Below are 19,774 nucleotides of genomic sequence, written 5' to 3' on the forward strand. Positions count from 1 at the left end.
TAGGTGTCATCATTGATGATACGTTGAAACCTTCTGCTCAGTGTGCTGCGGTGGCTAAGAAAGCAAATAGAATGTTAGGTATTATTAGGAAAGGAATGGAAAACAAAAATGAGGATGTTATAATGCCTTTGTATCACTCCATGGTGTGACTGCACCTCGAATATTGTGTTCAATTCTGGTTGCCGCATCTCAAAAAAGATATAGTGGAATTAGGAAAGGTGCAGAGAAGGGCGATGAAAATGATAAAAGGGATTAGACGACTTCCCTATGAGGAAAGGCTAAAGCTGCTAGGGCTCTTCAGCCTGGAGAAAAGACGGCTGAGGGAAGATATGATAGAGGTCTATAAAATAATGAATAGAGTGGAAGGGGTAGACGTGAAGCGTCTGCTTACACTTTCCAAAAATACTAGGACTAGGGGGCATGCAATGAAGCTTCAAAGTAGTACATTTAAAATGAATCAGAGAAAATATTTCTTCACTCAATGTGTAATTAAACTCTGGAATTCGTTGCCAGAGAATGTGGTAAAGGCGGTTAGCTTAACAGAGTTTTAAAAAGGTTTGGACGGCTTCCTAATGGAAAAGTCCATAGACCATTATTAAATTGGACTTGGGGAAAATCCACTATTTCTGGGATATGCAGCATAAAATGTTTTGCATTTTTTTGGGATCTTGCCAGGTATTTGTGACCTGGATTGACCACAGTTGGAAACAGGATGCTTGGCTTGATGGACCTTTGGTCTGTCCCAGTAAGGCAATAATTATGTACTTATGTACCCACATGAACCAGAATAAGGGTTTACTCTTCAGTGGTTTCCATTCACATTTCAGACATATTTACTCAAATGTATGTGAAACATAAATAGACTGAGCTGAAATCCCAGCTCAGTGATTAAGAATACAGGGAAAAAAAGCACTACTAGTTCTGATTGCATAATTCTTCACACTCTCTATCAAGGAACACCCAGATTAGCTGTTTCCAAAAATTTCCTTAACAAAGCCCATAATAAACTGAATAGAGCCAACTTGTGTCCAATCTCAGTGGTTCAGCTGATTCAAATACTCCTGGATGAGGATGCCCTCCCGCGGGAGGTGGTGGAGATGAAAACAGTAGCGGAATTCAAGCATGCGTGGGATAAACATAAAGGAATCCTGTGCAGAAGGAATGGATCCTCAGAAGCTTAGCCGAGATTGGGAGGCGGGGCTGGTGTTTGGGTGGTGGGGCTAGTTCTGGGCAAGACTTCTACGGTCTGTGTCCTGAAAATGGGGCTAGTTCTGGGCAAGACTTCTACGGTCTGTGTCCTGAAAATGGCAGATACAAATCAAGGTAAGGTATACACAAGAAGTAGCACATATGAGTTTATCTTGTTGGACAGACTAGATGGACCATGCAGGTCTTTTTCTGCCGTCATCTACTATGTTACTATCCAGCTTATAATCGAAAGTGATCGCCGGCCATCTTCCGACATAAATCGGGAGATGGCCGGTGATTTCTTAAAAGCGGCGAAATCGGTATAATCGAAAGCGGCATTTTTGACAGCATCGCCGCTTTCCCGTCGCTTCGCCGGCGAAAGTTCTATTCTATAAAGTAAGCCTAAGTTAAGGCATACTTTATAGAATACGCTTAGGCATTTTTCATTTTGGCGCCAATTTTTTAGATGTGATATATAGAATCTAGCCCATGTGTAAAACGCTGCATATGCACTATAGAAATGTTAAAAGGTAGTAGTAGTAAAAATGTTCAAAAATATTATGAACTATATACAAGTTTAATATTTTAATTGCCTATTTTTCTTTGGAATGCATTTTTTCCTTTGATATAAACAAATATTTCTTTGTTATACTTTGCAAAAATTTAATAAATATATAAATAATAGAAATGATACTGTCTTTTTCTGCTGCCATCTACTATGTTACTATCCAGCTTATAATCGAAAGTGATCGCCGGCCATCTTCCGACATAAATCAGGAGATGGCCGGTGATTTCTTAAAAGCGGCGAAATCGGTATAATCGAAAGCGGCATTTTTGACAGCATCGCCGCTTTACTGTCGCTTCGCCAGCGAAAGTTCAAGGGGGCGTGTCGGTAGATTAGCGAAGGCGGGACATGGGCGGGCATGGGCGTGGCTACCAGATGGCCGGCTTTCGCCGATAATGGGAAAAAAAAAAGCGGCGTTAAGCAGTATTTCGCCGGCTTTACTTGGTCCTTTTATTTTCACGACCAAGCCTCAAAAAGGTGCCCCAACTGACCAGATGACCACTGGAGGGAATGGGGGGTGACCTCCCCATACTCCCCCAGTGGTCACCAATCCCCTTCCAAACTAAAAAAAATAAAACTAAAAACCTTTTTTTCAGCCTGTATGCCAGCCTCAAATGCCGTACCCACCTCCATGACAGCAGAATGTGTTGTATCCTCCGACAGCCTTTCCCTGGTTGCGATGTGGCTCTCGGGTGAGTGTGACACCTTTTCTGTTAGGTGCCCAGCAGAGAGTCACATCAGCAATGCATTGTGGTGGGTGTAGGGTACAGGGCTCTACTCCCATGGTGCTTTTCCCCCCTGCTAACTGGGTCAGAGTGTGCCCTGTTTTGTTTCCTGTTGTAGTCCATGCGGTAGTGGCCATTTTTGTAAGCCAGTTTTAGTTCCCTTTCCTGTGTTATCCACGTTAGAGAACGTAGTTCTTACCTTGAATGGTGCTGAAAGAGGGCATTGTACACCATTGTGCCAGCTCTGACCTACTGCTAAATCTTAGTACCAGGGGACTCTTTGCCAGTGGGGCACAACCTCTGATCTGCAGTTAACTGTGAGTAAACGTGGTGTCAGCAAGCACCTCTCTGTGCTGTCCGCTCTCGACCTGCACCTCTCCGTGCTGTCTGTCTTCACCCACACAATTGGGGCTAATCCACCTCCTAAAAGGAACTGCTTCTGCTCACTTGCAAAAAAGTAATTATTCACAGTACCAAATTTATCCTGCAGAGTACTTTATTACACCACGGTACCAGTGGGAAAAACAGTATATTCACTGTACCGCAGCTGCTGGTCTCCGTGCACTTTGCTGCACTTTTCAAACACACCAAACAAACAACAGTTCAGTCTTAGAATTAGCTAAAGACTTGGGAAAACCTGTGGTTCAGTCTATTCCTCCGCTCCTTTCTGCTACTGCCTAGGAGTTAGAGGCATTTTCACCACCCTCATTTGCCAGACACCAACACTCTGACAACCTCCCACAAATGTTCAGACTGACCTCCTTCAGGTAATTAATTCCCACAGTTCCATGAAGCCAGACCGCATCTAGGCATTGTCACTTAGCGGCGTCAAATCTCTGGCTTCTCTCTCTCTGCAGTCTCTTCCTTTTCCACCGCCCTTTGTCCTGAGCAAAAGAACTCCATTTTCTCCTCACCCACCTCCTTCCTTTCACTTTCTTCTCCTAGTTCAATCTCCTCCCACTCCATGGAGTCTTCCCCCACCCTCTCTCCCAGGTGCTGCTCCTCCCCCTGATTATCCTCCATCTTCCAATCACCCCCTGATTCTACTACCTGCTGGGAGTTGTGGTACTGTTTCTCTTGTTCCCTCCTTCCTTGCAAGTGTTGCTGGGCTCTGTAGTTCTCTTCCCTTTTCATCAATCTCCTCCTCCCTTTTCCCCTCTGAGGGTATTTCTCCTTTCCCCGCTTATTGTCACTATCAGCTCTTCTCTGCCTTCCTTCTACCTCCTCCTTACAGTGGTTATTTCAAGAAAGGACTTTTTCAGAGAGATTAGTCTTCAGGTGTGAACTGGTGTGCCAAAGTTATACAGCAGCAATAAGTCCTAGAGGCTGTATGCAGGTCCCTGGAGCAATTTTAGTGGGTGCAGTACATTTGTGGGTAGTGGGTTTGGGGGGCTCAGCTCCCAAAGTAAGGGAGTTATGCACGTGGTGGGAGCTTTTCTGAAGTCCACCGCAGTGACCCCTAGGGTGGCTGGTTGGTGTCCTGGCATGTCAGGGGGGCCAGTGCACTAAAAATGCTGGCTCCTCCCACGGCCAAATGCTTTGAATTTGGCCGGGGTTTGAGATGGCCGACATAACTTTCCATTATCGCTGAAAAACAAACCCGGCCATCTCAAACCCGGCGAACTCCACGGCATTTGGCCTGCTAAACCATATTATCGAAAAAAAAGATGGCCGGTCATCTTTTTCGATAATACGGTTCCAGCTAGCTGTAGCACTGCCGCCGGCGATCTATTTGGCCGGCGACATTCGATTATGCCCCTCCACGTTACTATGAATCAAGCTATTTCTGTAGTATAAAGTGAATTTGAAACAAAGGGTTTCTAAACATGCCAAAACACGGAGCTGCCAAGACAACACCAGGTTAAAATTATTCAAAGCTGCAAACTGGGGAAAAGATTGTAAGAAAATATCTATATGTTTGAAGATCTGTGAGGGCTCAGTCAGGCCCATGGTTGTAAAGTGGAAACAGTGTAGTCCTAACAAGACACTGCCTCGATTTGGTCAAACCTCTGGCCATGGGTTAAGGAAACTGCTGAGGAAGGTCGCTGAGGGGCTTAATATTACTTTAAAAGAACTGCAGAGATCCCCGAATGAGACTGCGGAAAATGCTAACTGTTGAACATTTTCAAGATTACTCCACAACCTTGGCCTGTGTGGGAGAATGACAAGAAAGAAGCCACTGATGAAGAAAAAAAACAGATGATGAGCCACTTAGCGTTTGCAGAGAAACATTTAGGACACTGCATGCATGAGGAGGAAGGTGTTGTAATCAGTTACGATGAAACTATAATAATGTTTCCAATGGTAAGCTATAAATGTGACATAGAACAAACACAGCAGTTTACTCTGCAAGCACCCTTCCTCCAGTATAGCACAGTGTTGGCAGTGTAGCTGGTGGAAAGAGTGGGAGCCCCACAGACACAGTCAGGGTGCAGTGTAAATCAGAAGGAAACTTTATTGCTGAACAGGCAAACAAAATAGCAGCCTGGTTCTATCACAGACTTAGGGCTAAACATGATAACAAGCACATTAACAATAGTTTCTCCTCTCTTCAGCAGTCCTATCTTGTCGAGCTTCTACAGCATAGTTCAAATCACTTATACATAAATCTAGGCCTGGCTATAGTTAAGTCTGGGCCTTCACAAATAAAGACATGTTACCTTTAAAGTCTTCTAGTCCTTCTCTTGTAACACCTGGGTATTCACTCTTTTCCCCGGTGCAAACCTTGGAAATAGGGCCACTCTTTGCTTCCCTGGGTCTCTCTCCCACAGGTACTGCAGCCCAGTCAACAACTTGGGAGGATTCCTTCACTTTCGGTTGTCCTCCTGGAGACCTCTGTACTCAGGGACCCTCTGATCTACTCTACTGCAGGACATTTAACCACCCCCTGGCCTGAGCCCTGCCCTCTGACTCAGCCTCTGACTTGGTAGGTTAGTGCCACCTGCTGTAAGGTGGCTTAACTTCAGTATCAGTGAGGGAGTCTTCTTAGGGACTCCTGCCACTATACCACTCACTCCCTTACAGGGATGTATTGCAACAGTGAGACAGGGAAACTATGAAGATCAAGGGAAAGTTGGATGGTGCAAAGTACAGGCAGATCACGAAAGAAATCTATTCCAGTCTGCCACTTGGTGTAGTGAAGGATGCACCATTCTGCAGGACAATGATCCTAAGCATAAAACAATGTTCAGATGGAAGACTGTGAATGTTCTTGAGTGACCCAATAGAAAATCTGTGGTGAGAACTGAATACTGCAGTCCACAGACATTCCCCAGCCAACTTGAAAGACCCTGAGCTACTTTAGCACTTATCCTAAATGACTCATGGCTGTTAACTCCTACGAAAGGAATTGCACTCAGGGACCGATGCACAAAGGCAGCCGTTAAAAATGGTTGTCACGGAAAAATTTACAGAGTCGCAAATAGCGATCAATGCACAGAAAGGATCACATGCAAATGAAATGCACTGATCCCCCTTTGTGCATCAGTCGCTGTTTGCAACTCAAGCTGTCAAATGCATTTGACACTAGAATACCAGGGAGTTTTTTTTTAGTTGCGTGGGGGGGGGGGGGGATCAAGAGGGGGGTCCGCTGGAGTTCAGCAGACCCCCCCCCTCAAGGCCCCCTCACACAACTCGGAAAGTCTCCCTGGTGGTCTAGTGACTCCCCTCCCCTCCCCTACATATGCAGAAAATTCTTGGTGGTCCAGTGGACCACCTTCTGACCCCACCCCCCCGGCACCCCCTCCCCCAAACCAACAAAAATTCTGGTGGTCCAGTGGACCGCTTCCCTACCACCACCACCCCTGTAAATTACTCCCTGGTGGTCTAGTGACCCCCCCACACCCACACACACACATACCTTCAATGCCTTCTCCCTCCTTCCTCTGGGCCTGCCTTCTCAAAATGGTGGCACCCAGCCCCTATCCAGTGTATTCTGGGATGCCCTGGAAGAGACTAAGCACAGTATGTGGTGGGATGGGGCATCACTAGACCACCAGGGAGTCGTTTAGAGTGAGGGGGTGGTAAGGAGATGGTCCACTGGACCACCACCGAGTTTTGTTGGTCCGGGAGGGGGGATCAGGAGGCGATCCCCTGGACTACTAGGAACTTTTGGTTTGGGGGGGGAGGGTCAGGGACCACTGGGGAATTTTTTAAAGGTCTTGGGGGAGGGTCAGGGAGGGTCGCGTGTCCTGAGCGGCTACCATGGGGAGCAGTCTGCTTGCACTATACAGTGCAAGCAGGCTGCTCCCCATAGCGACAGGTCCAGACCTGCTGTAAACTTTTTCACGGTAAAGGTAAGTGCTCAGGTCTATGCATTGCTTGGAATGCTTATTGTAATACTAATGAACTCCTTGCAATGTATTTATATAGGGTTTTCGGTAGCTGCTAACAGCACACATTAGAGCCATGGATTGTAAGCTCTTTGAGCAGGGACTGTCTTTCTTCTATGTTTGTGCAGCGCTGCGTATGCCTTGTAGCGCTATAGAAATGCTAAATAGTAGTAGTAGTAGTAGTACTCGCTAAATAAAATTTGCTTTAGACCTGCTACATCCTGTCTAAAGCAAACATTTAAAGCTCAGTTAGCTTTGTGCATTTGGCCCTAAGAACTGAGACAAGGGGTTTAAAGACTTGTAAAAGCAAGATTTATGGCTTCTTATTCTTAATTACTTTTTGAATATTTCTATTCATCTTTTGATGATGACCTACACAACATACTCTCTAAGTGCAATTTAAGTTTTATTTTTTAAGACAGCAGAATGTGAAAAACGTACAGAGGTGTGATGACTTTTACAAGGTACTGCATGCACATTCATTTCAAACCACACCCCCAGCATGCACCATTTCTGGCGCTACAAAAATATTTTTATTTTTTTTAGCACCGGTGTTTACCCTGGGTTATCCTGGAAGTTCTTACCACCATCTTAATAGGTGGTAGTAAGTGCCTCCCCTCCCAAAATGGCTGCACAGCAAGTGCTTCACTTGCTGCATGGCCATTTCTTTAAAGAAAATCCCTACCTTTTACCCGCTGCGGCAATGGGAGGCCTCAGCGCACGTAAAAAGCACACGCTGACACCATCACAGGCCCCCTTTTTGCTACAGCTTAGTAAAAGGACTCCTAAGAACCAGGCAGTCAAAGAACAAATTCACTGTATACTGATGTAGCTGAACTGGATGTTGGCAGGATGTATCTTCAGCCCTTTTTTATGTAAATTTGAAATATTTGTCACGTGGATTTAAGTCGTGATGGAAGCTGTTACAGAAATAAGTTTTGTGAAAGAAGAGAGGAGAATGCTGTGACAGTCCTTCTTTGAGATTCAGTGGCTCATTATATTTAGCTTTTGGTGGTCTTTAGGAACACAAAGCCCCGGTAGAACTTATTCTAATTGTGTTCCACGGTTTCAAGGCTAACTGGAGGAAATCCACTGCTCTGCAGCTCTCAATTAGAACCGAAACAGTCAGAAGTCTGGGTGATATTATTAATATCCAAGAACTCAGGCAGCCAGTGTAATGTTCCAAAAGACAGGATGCATACTAAGAGAGCCAGAGAAACTACTACAGGAGCTGTGTCTACTGAAGTGGCTTAGGCTTAGAACCATGTATCATAAATCTCCGTCTGTTTGTCTGACACAGCTCGGTCTGATGGGGCTGGAGGAAAGATTGCCAAACAGGAAAGGGGCAGCCCTTCCAGGTCAAATGAGGTCATCAGCCCAGAGATCCTGAAAATGAGAGCAGCACTCTTCTGCATTTTCACCTACCTGGACACCAAGACCCTGCTACGAGCCGCAGAGGTCTGCAAGGACTGGAAGTTTGTGGCCCGGCATCCTGCTGTCTGGACCCGGGTACTGCTAGAGAATACCAGGGTGTCCTCCAAGGTAATGAAGATCTGAGATAATGGCTTTGGCACTTCAGGGCATACCAGGGGCTTAGTTATGGGGGTCCACAGGGGCCTGGGCCCCCGCAAAATTCGTCCGGGCCCTTGGTTTGGCTAGCGGGGGTCCACAACGCCTGCCAGCCGAAGTCTTCTTCAGCGCCGTACTCCAGCGCAGCCGCGTTCGCTGCCTGCCCCCTGCTCTTCTTTCAGCATGCACAGGAGGAGCAAGAAGAAAGAAGAGTAAGGGGCAGGCAGCGAATGCGGCTGCACCGGAGACCAGCGCTGAAGAAGGCCTCGGCTGGTGGGGGTTGGGGACCCCCACCAGCAAAGGTATTTGTTTGTGAGGGGAAGCGGCAAGGAGGCGAGGCGGTTGGGGGGAGGTGAGACAGTGGGGGGGTGGGGGCGAGGAGGTGGGGCGGCACTCAAAATGTGCCCCCAACCTCGGGCTCTGGCCCCCTCCCACCGTGAGGTCTGGCTACGCCCCTGGGGCATACCTGCTAAGATGAACCGTGAAACGACAGAGCTGTGTTTAATCCCTTCAGTATTCTTGAGTTATGACAATACTGCTGTTAAACTGATTTATAGCTCTGGGAAATATGAGAGAGCTACTCTATTAATGATGAAACTAACCTGGGTTCCTTTTGAAGCAAGAGTAATGTCTAAAGTGACATGTTTTGCATATAAAATAAATTTTGTTCAGGTACCGTTATGTTTAACAGAGTTAATTAAACTGCCAGATCCTAGGAAAAGATCTTAAGTGATCAAGCATCATCTGTTAGATTTCCCAAGTTTCAAAGATGTATGTTTTAAAAAAGGTTTGATAGCTCTTTTGTGTATCAGATTTCTTTGATATGGCGCAAACGTCCTATATCTGTTAAACAATAACACATTTTTTTTATAAAAGTTTGAAAATGTATTTATTTCAGAAATATTATGCTTCTAATTAGAATTTGTTACAGCTTCTGATTACTTCTTAGTGTATTATTTGTTACTATGTAGAAATCTTAGTATAATTTCTGCTTAGCTATGGTTGATGATTGTACAGCACTCTCATCCTATTGGGATTTAGCGTTTTCTAAATCCTAGAGAATAAAATAGAATAGATTGACCTTGAACCAGAACAAAGGAGAGGTTAGCAAGCTGATAGGTGACATGGTGCTGACTGGGGGCGTTTGCTTTATTTATTTATTTATTTATTAAATTCTTGCTGATAAAAAAAAAAAAAAAGAAGAAAAAAAATGCAGAGGTATTTCTTATCACAGTATCCCAGCTAGTGAATCTTTGGTGAGTATATTGCATTACAGTTTTCATTTCTCCATTCCAGAAAAATGCTTTATAATTCCAGGTAAAAATGTAATAAAATAAAATGAATTAAGGGCCCTCAATCAGATACAACTCCCAAGTAAAGGCAAAATAGGAGAGGCAGGAAGGGTGCTGACTGCTGCAGGTAATCTGCAAGCTCTCAGAGAGAAACATGCTTTACACTGAAGGAGGCCCAGCGCAGTGTTATGTGTGTGGGTTTTATAGGCAGGGCCACAGTCTCTAAGGGCAGGCATCTGGCAGAGGTCAAGGGGGTGGTGAGGTAGCTTGATTGTGTTTGGAGTTTGATATATCAATAAAGTTGTAAAAGTTCTTTGGCATGACAAGTGTGCTTTGTCTGTTGGGGGGAGGGGCTGACTGGTGGGTTCTTCATTTCTGGGTTATGCATCCACAGACTTCCCGATCCTTTCCAGCAGTCGGAGCAAAACCAGACATGCTCATGTGTTTAACCTGTAGTCATCTGGTCATTATCATTTCATAGGTGAGATCTGTCCGGGTACTTTAGAGATCAGATGGTAAGGACGAGCAAAGAAGAGTATGATTAATATTGAGGAGCAGTACAAAACCCTACATCAGAAGGAAAGGGATGAGGTTGCTGATGTGTTAGATCAGTGAACTCAAACCCCCAGTTAATTGGATTTCCAGAATATCCTTAACTAATATGCTTGAGTTATTTGCATATATTATAGACTGTGTGTGTGTGCAAATGTATTTCCTGCATCTGTTGATTAGGGATATTCTAAAAATCTGACTGGGGGGGGGGGGGAGAGAGAGAGGGTGCCACTGACCGGTCTGTGGACCATTGGATTAGATTCAAGGGGACAAGCCCAACAAGGAGATGTAGAAAGTTATCAAAAATCACAGTGTGAAGATACATGGGAAGAAACCAGTCAAGAAAAGGTGATTCAAGTACTCAGAGAAGGAGGAGTCCAGCTTTGGTGGACAACACGTATGGCACTGAGGTCCAGGAACAATCAGAAAATGAAAAATAGAACTTGCGTGCCAACATGTTATTAGAGGATATGAATGGTATTGTCCAAAATTAGGTTATTGATTGCCTGTTAATGACTTGCTCTGCGAGATAGGCAAACTGTTGAGAGAAGAAACATTCAATGAAGGTGCGAGGTGAAGGGACATGCTGCAGGGTGGAGAAGAAAGAGAAAAGGGGGTGGGTGTAGCCAGAGGAACACACGCGTGAGATAATGACTTTGGGATAGAAGTGTAAGATTATTAATGGTGCACACATCCAGTTAGGATTGGAACTGGTTTAGACTAGAGAAGCAAGGAAAGATAAAACATGAGATGATCAGACAATGAATACAGAGCAGAGAGAATGAGAGGGTGAAGACTTTACCTGAGTTACCTGTGAAGAGCCTTAATCAAAATGTGGTGTACCTCCATAATATTGTGCTGGACTTTGTTTTGAAAGAATTTATGGAAAGAAGGCACTTTCATTGTCTCAGTCCATGAAGGCAGAGCGTGGAAGTTTTTCCCCCACCATCTTGCATTTGACCACTGCCTCTTCCCTCCTTCTAGTTCCTGGTGACCCTGTCACAGTGGTGCACCCAGGCCCACTCCCTGACCCTTCAGAACCTGAAGCCCCGGCAGAAGGGAAAGAAAGAGAGCAAAGAGGAGTACATGAAAAGCACACGGTAAGCATTACATACAACAGTCCCAAATAACAACTGTGATAGTTTAATTCAGAAATAAACAATGGGAGTAATATTCAGTGGCACTATATCTGATTAATATTAACTGGATATTCAGGGACTTCTTCTCTGAAGTCTGTGTAGGTGAATAGAGCAGATTAAAGATATCTGGATATCCTAGACCCTACTATGTCTGCAGTCATACTTAACTGCATTACTTTATATGCATAGCGCTAAATTGAGGGTCTGCCTCCAGCATACCTATTTCTCCCCTCATATTTAGAGGCTACCATTAAGATGTATTATTTTACCACTAATACATGCTGTTTCGGCATAGGTCCCATTTTATGCAGTGAGACCTAGGGGCTCTTTTACTAAGCTGCGGTAGGCTCTACGCGCGTGCAGCGTGTGTCCAAATGAGACTACCGCCAGGCCAGTACGCCCACCTGGCGGTAATTTCAGATGCCCATAACGTGTGGCTGAATTATTTATTTATTTCCTCCAATAAGCACCAGTTCCAGCGGTAATCGGTACTTGGCACGCTGGCTGGTCACCGCACGTGTAGCGTGTGAGCCTTTACCGCTAGATTAATGTGTGGCGTTAAGGGCTCAGGCCAGTTTTGGGCACGCACTGGTTTCATTTTTACCACAGGCCCTTTTTCCATCCCATTAAAAAAAAAGCCATTTTTTTGTAGATGCAGTAAAAACTGGCCCAGCGCACACCCAATACACACGCCTACACTACAGCAGGCCACTTTTTATCGCGGCTTAGTGAAAGGACCCCCCAGTTACTAATAACTGGGGTTAACAGTAAAATAGTGCGACTACATTGATAACTTCCCCCCCAAACCTGCAGGAGACAGCCAAACTCCCAGAGTTCCATCACTGAGCTCATTCTATGTATGGGCTACTGTTTGTTTAATACAATATGCCACTGGGCCATTAACCCCAAACCACTACCATGGACATATGTAACTTAACTTAGAACTCAGCAAACGTATAATTCCGTGGTACCTGATCTACCTTTTTTTTTTTTTACATTTTTTATTTATTTGCATTTAAACTTTCAAAATTACAAGTATCCACTTGAATGAAGAAAAGCGCTATTCAGAAAAAGCCAATCACATGGTTAAATAAGACGGAAACAAACAAGTGTATGATCATCCAGAATATAGAGGGGAAATCTAAGAAAAGACAAAAATACCCCTGAAACAAGGGTCAGCATGCAATATTAATTAATTAATTAACTGAGAGAGAATCTCATAACAACTGATATCTACCCAGTTTCAGTCGAAGGTACAAGTACAGGAGCTTCCAGTCTGCTTATGGAAATACTTTTAACTGATCAAGGTCAAGGAAAATGAATTTCTGTGAACCAAGAGTCACACAACATTTAGAAGGAAATCACAAAATACATTTGGCTCCAAGTGCCAGCACCTGTTGCCTCATCTGAAATAATTTTCTGCGTTCCTGTGTGCTTTTAGTTAAGTCAGGAAATATCCTAATCTGCCTTTTTGTTGTTAGCTGTGGTGACATCTCACATATATTCTCCCTCTGATGATTGGGGGTTGGCAAGAATTGTGCTGATATTTCTTTTGGATGTCATCCCTTGCTGGTTTCTCTCTAGGGGCTGCCTTGAATCCGGGCTGGAGTCATTGCTGAAGGCTACTGGTGCCAATCTGCTGATTCTCCGCATCTCCCACTGCCCCAACATTCTGACAGACCGCTCTCTCTGGCTGGCGAGCTGCTATTGCCGGGCACTACAGGCTGTCACGTACCGGTGAGTTAAAATTGTTAGGGTGAGATCAAAGAGAATGCCTAATTCCCAGTATGACACATTCATAAATTAGTAGAACCAATGCAGTCGCACCTTTTCAGTAGTAGCTCAAGGTGAGTTACATTTAGGTACATTGGGTTTTCCCTGTGCCTGAAAGGCTCACAATCTAAGGCCCCCTTTTACTAAGGCGCGCTTACGTTTTTAGCGCACGCTAAAATTGTGGGTGCACTAAACGTTAGAGATGCCAATGCATTCCTATGGGTGTCTCTAATGTTTTTAGCATGAATGAAATGAGGAAGGACTTAGCGAAGCTGGAGGAATGGACTGATATTTGGCAACTAAGGTTTAATCCCAAAAAATGCAGGGTCATGCACTTGGGTTTCAAGCATCCGAGGGAATGGTACAGTTTAGGGGGTGAGGTGCTTCAGTGTACGAAGGACGAGCGGGACTTGGGGGTGATTGTGTCTGATGACCTTAAAGCTTCCAAACAGATAGAAAAAGCGACGGTCAAAGCCAGAAGGATGCTTGGGTGCATAAAGAGAGGCATGACTAGCAGGAAAAAGGAAGTGATAGTGCCATTGTATAAGTCTCTAGTGAGGTCCCATTTGGAGTACTGAATGCAGTTCTGGAGACCGCACCTACAGAAAGATATAAACAGGATGGAGTTGGTCTAGAGGGTGGCTACAAAATTAGTAAGCTGTCTTGAACGCAAAAATTATAGGGACAGGCTTATGAACCTCAACATGTATATGCTGGAAGAGAGGAGACATGATAGAGACATTAATATATCTCAAGGGCATCTATGTACAGGAAGAGAGCCTTTTTCAACTGAAGGAGAGCTCTGGAATGAGGGGGCATATGACGAAGTTAAGAGGGAATAGGCTTAGGAGTAATCTAAGGAAGTACTATTTCATAGAAAGGGTGGTGGAGGCATGGAATGGCCTCCCGGTGGAGGTTGTGGCATGAGATAAGCATGTGGGATCACTTAGGAAAAGGAAGAGTTAGGGGTTACAGAGGATGGGCAGACTGGATGGGTCATATGGCCTTTATCTGCCATCATGTTTCTATCTTTCTATGTGCCTAATTTGGGCGCATTCACTTGCACCACGTTTCAGTTAAAGTTAGGCATGATTCCTGGGCATAAGCACTATTCTATAAACTGCGTCTGACTGTAAGTGCATTTTATAGAATAACTAAAAGAAAAGTCCATAAGCCATTATTAAAATGGACTTGGGAAAATCCACTGCTTATTTTTAGGATAAGCCACATAAAATCTGTTTTACTGTTTTGGGATCTTGCCAGGTACTTGTGACCTGGATTGTCCACTGTTGGAAACAGGATCCTGGACTTGATGAACCTTTGGTCTGTCCCAGTATGGCAACACTTATGTACTTCTGTACTTTTTTGGCATCATATATAGAATTCACCTCTATGTCACTTACTGGTGCCCTTACAGAATAATGTTTAGTTGCTTTGCTGCCACTTTAAGTGTACACTTACCTGTGAAGGTGCTAACATTCTATACATTTATGCACGCAGGTGGTGTGTAAATGTGGGCATCCCATTATAACATTGCCCTTTGTTACAGTGAATCAGTGTATGTATACTGCAGCTGTCGGAGCTGCTTCTTCAATAGAAATTATTGGGGGTGCTTTTTAGAAAGGGCTCATGCAGGAGCTTCAGTTCTACAGTGCAGGAAAAGAAACCGCTCCTCCCAATATCCCCTCCTAACAAAAAGAATGCAGAACCATGAAGGTTTAAGAAAACAATATAAACCTCACAAGTTTGCTATTTTTTTTTTCAATAGTGTCTGCGAATGTTTTGGGTGACTCAATATGGCGGCAAGCTTTAGCCCACATAATGGGGCAGATAGGCTTATGCCGTCTCCTGTCCTATTAAACCTCCTTGGACTACAGCTTCCTTTCAGTGCTCCACTCCCACTGCCTTCCTATTGGCTAGATCCTACCTACAGTCTCTGCTGCTAGTTACAATGTATACAGGTAGGGCAGGCTCACTCACACACAGGGGAGGAGCGAGGAAGGCAAACTAGAGAACTTCTGACAGAAGTTTTAAATTCAGAAAAATGTCCAGACATATTATTGATCCTTCTGTCTCTTTGTACTTTTTTATGACTGTTATATTGTATTTGCAATTAGTATAGAGGCTTTTTTTCTCTGTAAACGTCTTTAACACAAGTGGTATATAAAATTAATATATCCAATCCAATTCTAAGTTCGCATTTCTGAATCCTAAAAGAGCAGTACAGAGAGAGCTCAGTGAGTGGCACCACCTGAATCATTCGATTTCTTAATATATTGTCATGTCCCCTACCTCAACTCAAGCAGCGTCCTCGGGCTGTGCAGGGTCCCGTCGACACACACACTTGACTGGTTCAGCCCTGAGCCATGTGTGTGTGGTTCTTCTCTGGCTGCAGGCTCCTTGATTGCTTTGCTTCCATACACCTGGCTCTGCTCTCTCTCTGCCTGGCTTCCCTTGCTTCTCTCCTATTGGTCTTCAGGTTCCTCCTTCCCCTGCTCTTGTGCTATGGCTGTGCTCCTTCTCCCTGCTGGTCCCTGCTGATGTCAGACGCCAGCACTTTATCAGCTGAGCTCTCCCTAGGCTCCTTGCTTCGGCTTCTACTTTGGTAAGTGTTCCTTTCTCAGTAGTGTGCTTCTCCTCTACTTTGTTCTCCGTTGCTGACTTAGCCTGTACCTGGATTACTCTTGACCTGCTGCCTGCCTACTGATTCTGCCTGTACCTGGATTACTCTCGTGTCTGCTGCCTGCCTGCTGAATCTGCCTGTACCTGGATTACTCTCGTGTCTGCTGCAGTGGCGTAGCCACAGGTGGGCCTGGGTGGGCTAGGGCCTGTCCACTTAGGGCTAAAGACCTCCCCCAGATGGTGCTGAAAACACTGCTTTCCACTTCAGCAGTCTAAGCTTCCTAAGCTGCTGATACTGGCCTCATTGCATTGGGGAGGGGAGGAGAACACTTGGTGCCCACCCACTTCTTGATTAGGCCCACCCAAAATCTGCTGTCTGGCTATGCCCCTGGTCTGCTGCCTGCCTACTGACTCTGCCTGTACCTGGATTACTCTCGTGTCTGCTGCCTGCCTACTGACTCTGCCTGTACTTGGATTACTCTTGTGTCTGCTGCCTGCCTCCTGACCTTGCCTGTACCTGGATTACTCTCGTGTCTGCTGCCTGCCTACTGACTCTGTCTGTACCTGGATTACTCTCATGTCTGCTGCCTGCCTACTGACTCTACCTGTATCTGGATCACTCTCTTGCCTGCTGCCTGTCTGGCCATCACGTTCATCACCCTGCTTCCTGCTCCATCTCGTAAGCCCTGCAGGCCGCCTGCACCTAGGGGCTCAACCTCTGGGTACCGGCGGTCAGCGCAGGTGAAACCCGGGGTTGTCTGGCCGCCAAGCAGAGCCTGGTCCGAGTACCGGGCTCAGTAGCACTCTGCTTGGTACAAGAACTCACATATATGCCTGGTACAAGGTCTGACATATATGCCACTACTTCATTGTTGTCCTTCAGATCAACTTATAAAAAAATGTCTCAACCTACTTTAGAGCTCTCAGCCTTCTTGCTTAAAGCCTGCTGCAACCTCCTCGCTCAACCTTCTGCTGGCCAAGGAGCAGAGGTCCTGTTACCTTTCCTTAGCCATAATCATTTTCTCATATAAGTAGGATGTGGTCATTCTAACCCACCCTTCAGTAGGATATATTCATTATAATACACCCTCCATTAGGATGTGGTTATTATAGCACACCCTAGAATGCAGCAATCTATTTTTTTTTTCTGATTAGTCGTCTCCACTGGTGTCTACTTACAGTAGAGTATCTGAACTGCCTGCGTTCCTGGCTTTTGTTTCTCCTGACCTGAGAGTGCGCTTCACAATTTTTGCGAAAGCTTCTGGGTCAGAGCTGGACAGCTCCCAGACCTGTGTTGTTGCCCTTCAATCGTGCCTCTTTGCCCACTCTCAAATCATCTTCCTTTGTGAGTTCTGCTCTGCTAAGTGCTGCTTCCATCTGGAACTTCCTCCTTTCCTTCTTGTCTTAGTCATTTTTCTATTTAGGGTGCCAACAGCACTGAATGTTTAACACCACCTTGTGCTCCTGCTGCATGTTAACTTGTCATTGTCAACTCCCACTGCTTGATTACGTAAAAGCTTGGCAGAATGGGGAATTCTGGCAGGGTAGGGGCTTCCATAGGAGAGGCACAAGCTTCTCTCCAGAGAATAATTTTTTTTTCAAGTGAGAAATCAGAATTTGCACACTGAATTTTAATCAGAAAATCAAGTTTGTGGTGGTGTTCTGAGAACAGACTAGTAACTGTCTGTGTGACAAAGTGTGTGAGTATTTAAAGATTATTGCAGCTTTGGATATTAGTCATCGGGAATCCTGTCTCCTGGAACTAGAGAGAATGCTTGCAAAAGTGTGTCGGATCATTTAGCCTGTTTAATTTCCCAAGTGGATGAATAGCCAATCTGGTTGTGTTCTGATAGCACAGTGTACTCAGTTCTGCCAACACACTGCACTAGATGTACTTTCAACCAGAGCAAACTTATAAATGCGATAAAATGGAGATTTTTTTTTTTCTGTAATAAAACTCTGATATCAAATATCAAAAGTGCACTGATCCACTCATCTGGTAGAGGTTCCCATGGTCACCAGTAATATTTCCGTTCTGAGAAATTTACTTTTAGTCATCTCCTGAAAGTTCCAAAAGTTAACTCTAGAGAGTATGAACGGATGCCTGTGCTTCTAATATTTTTCCAAATGTTATATCCTTCGGTTAGCCAACTTCATACATCCACAAAATGGCAGTTATTCCATGCAAAACTGGATTAACCCAACCCTATACTGGACCCTGGGCAAACACATTTTATTTGTGTTTACTTTCCTTTATTATTTTAAGGCGTTCATTTCCTTTCTGGTTTAGATTGTCAATTACTTTGAGCATTCCCTCTTCTAGCGGTATACCATGTACCTTGTAAACAATAAATAACAATTGTGTGCTGCTAGCACAGACCTCCATTTACTTCTTTTATCACCCTCTCCAAAGATGGATTCATCTCTGCCTCTTGATCTGCTGGCCACTCCTGCCTCCAGTGTAGACATTTCTGGCAAGAAGCAAGCCATGAAACTACCACCTCACTGGGAGTGTGACTGCCCTAGGGACCTCCAGCCGGATAAGATGACACCCCGGGGCAAGGCTTCCTCACCTTCCATCTCAGAATCCCGACCCATCTTGGACCCTGCAACGATTCTTGCTATCTCCCAGATCATTGTACTTCCAGGGAAAACTCCAGTCCCCAAGTGGTCAAGGAAGTGGGCCTTGCACTGGACATGCAAATTGAAGTCTACAGGATGCCCGGGAAAAAGGAAAACCCTTCAATTGGGGGTACATCAATACTGATGGCCCCAAATATCTTACAGTATGCCAGATATTCTAGTCATCAGAAGGATAAGAGGGTGACTATACTATCTCTTGCTTGGAAGGTCTTTGGATCTGAAGATAATGCGTGGAAACCTGCTATCAATGTTCATGCCCCAGCACTTATAAGGTATTTTCATCGCCTTTATCCCCTCAAACCCGAACCTATTGGTCTGGGGAGGGGACTTCAGGGAGGAGATACTGTCACATCCCTCATCTGTTTTCCATGGTCCCCAGCAGCATTCCATGCCAGAATCTTCCTGGAACTTTTGCACTTCCTGCCTGCATGAGGGCACTGAGTAATGTCATCACTTCCTGCCTTGTAGTATATAAGGACGTTCCTGACTCTCTACCAGTGCCTTTGCAATAGGTCATCTAGCCTGGTCTAGCCTGTGTTCCAGTCCTGGTTCAGCCTCATTCCAACCTTGTTGTAGTCCTGTTTCTGTCTGTGTTTTCAGCCTTTTTCCAGCTTTATTCTGGCTACTCCCTGGCCTGTACTCCATCAGGCCAGCCCCAAAGGGCTCTCTTAAGAGCCTCCCTCCACCCTGACTTGTTGAGGCACCCCCAAGAGCTCTTTTAAGAGCTACTCTCTGATCTGGTCCCTTTGTTGAGGCGTGACTTGCCTGCCACCAGCCGGGGCCCACCTAGCCTTCGGGTTCGGTAGGCAGCATAAACCCGACTATGGCCCAAGGACTCACCCACCCTGAGCCATGACAGTCAGTCTGACACCAGCAGTCTTCTGTTTCACTCCTTTAGCCTAATAATTTACCAGTCTCAGTGACTAGTAAAGACTTCATATTTGAGTCCTGCATTTGATAAGGCTTGTCTTGAATGTTCTCTGTTGTTGCTAAAGGAGATATGAGCCTAAGAGGAATCTCAGTTTTATAGTCAGAGAAGGATTCTGCTGGTACCAGAGCCTCCCACTGATTATGCTGGACACTCCTTTTGTTTTACTGCAACTTCTATCTCTTTCTGGAAAGTCAGGAAGTTGGAAAGTTCACCTAAAGGGTACCAGTCTGTCTGCTTACATATGAGGTCTGCAGAATGCCGCAGCTTGTTTTCTTTGTCAAGCGCACAGGTTTTACTCTGTCATCTCTCTTTTGTCTTCGTTCCACTGGCTTCCAATTAAATATCGATCTTGGTTTAAAATTTTTTGTCTAACTCATAAAACACTTCACTCTGGTTCTCCAGCTTTACCTTTCCTCTCTTGTTATCCCTTTTCTCCCTTCCCGT

At 45.0% G+C, this 19,774-nt stretch overlaps 1 protein-coding gene across 1 annotated transcript in view; it reads left to right on the forward strand.

The window, feature by feature from the left end:
• The window catches only part of FBXO41 (F-box protein 41), an 89,991-nt gene that overhangs the window by 26,778 nt on the left and 43,439 nt on the right, over positions 1–19,774 (forward strand). Inside the window, exons 6-9 of the mRNA XM_030192545.1 lie at positions 5,546–5,558; positions 8,131–8,351; positions 11,207–11,322; positions 12,946–13,098. Coding sequence (XP_030048405.1) covers positions 5,546–5,558; positions 8,131–8,351; positions 11,207–11,322; positions 12,946–13,098 — 503 coding nt within the window. The remainder of the gene's footprint in view (positions 1–5,545; positions 5,559–8,130; positions 8,352–11,206; positions 11,323–12,945; positions 13,099–19,774) is intronic.

Source organism: Microcaecilia unicolor, chromosome 2, assembly GCF_901765095.1.
Source record: "Microcaecilia unicolor chromosome 2, aMicUni1.1, whole genome shotgun sequence".
Classification (NCBI taxonomy): domain Eukaryota; kingdom Metazoa; phylum Chordata; class Amphibia; order Gymnophiona; family Siphonopidae; genus Microcaecilia; species Microcaecilia unicolor.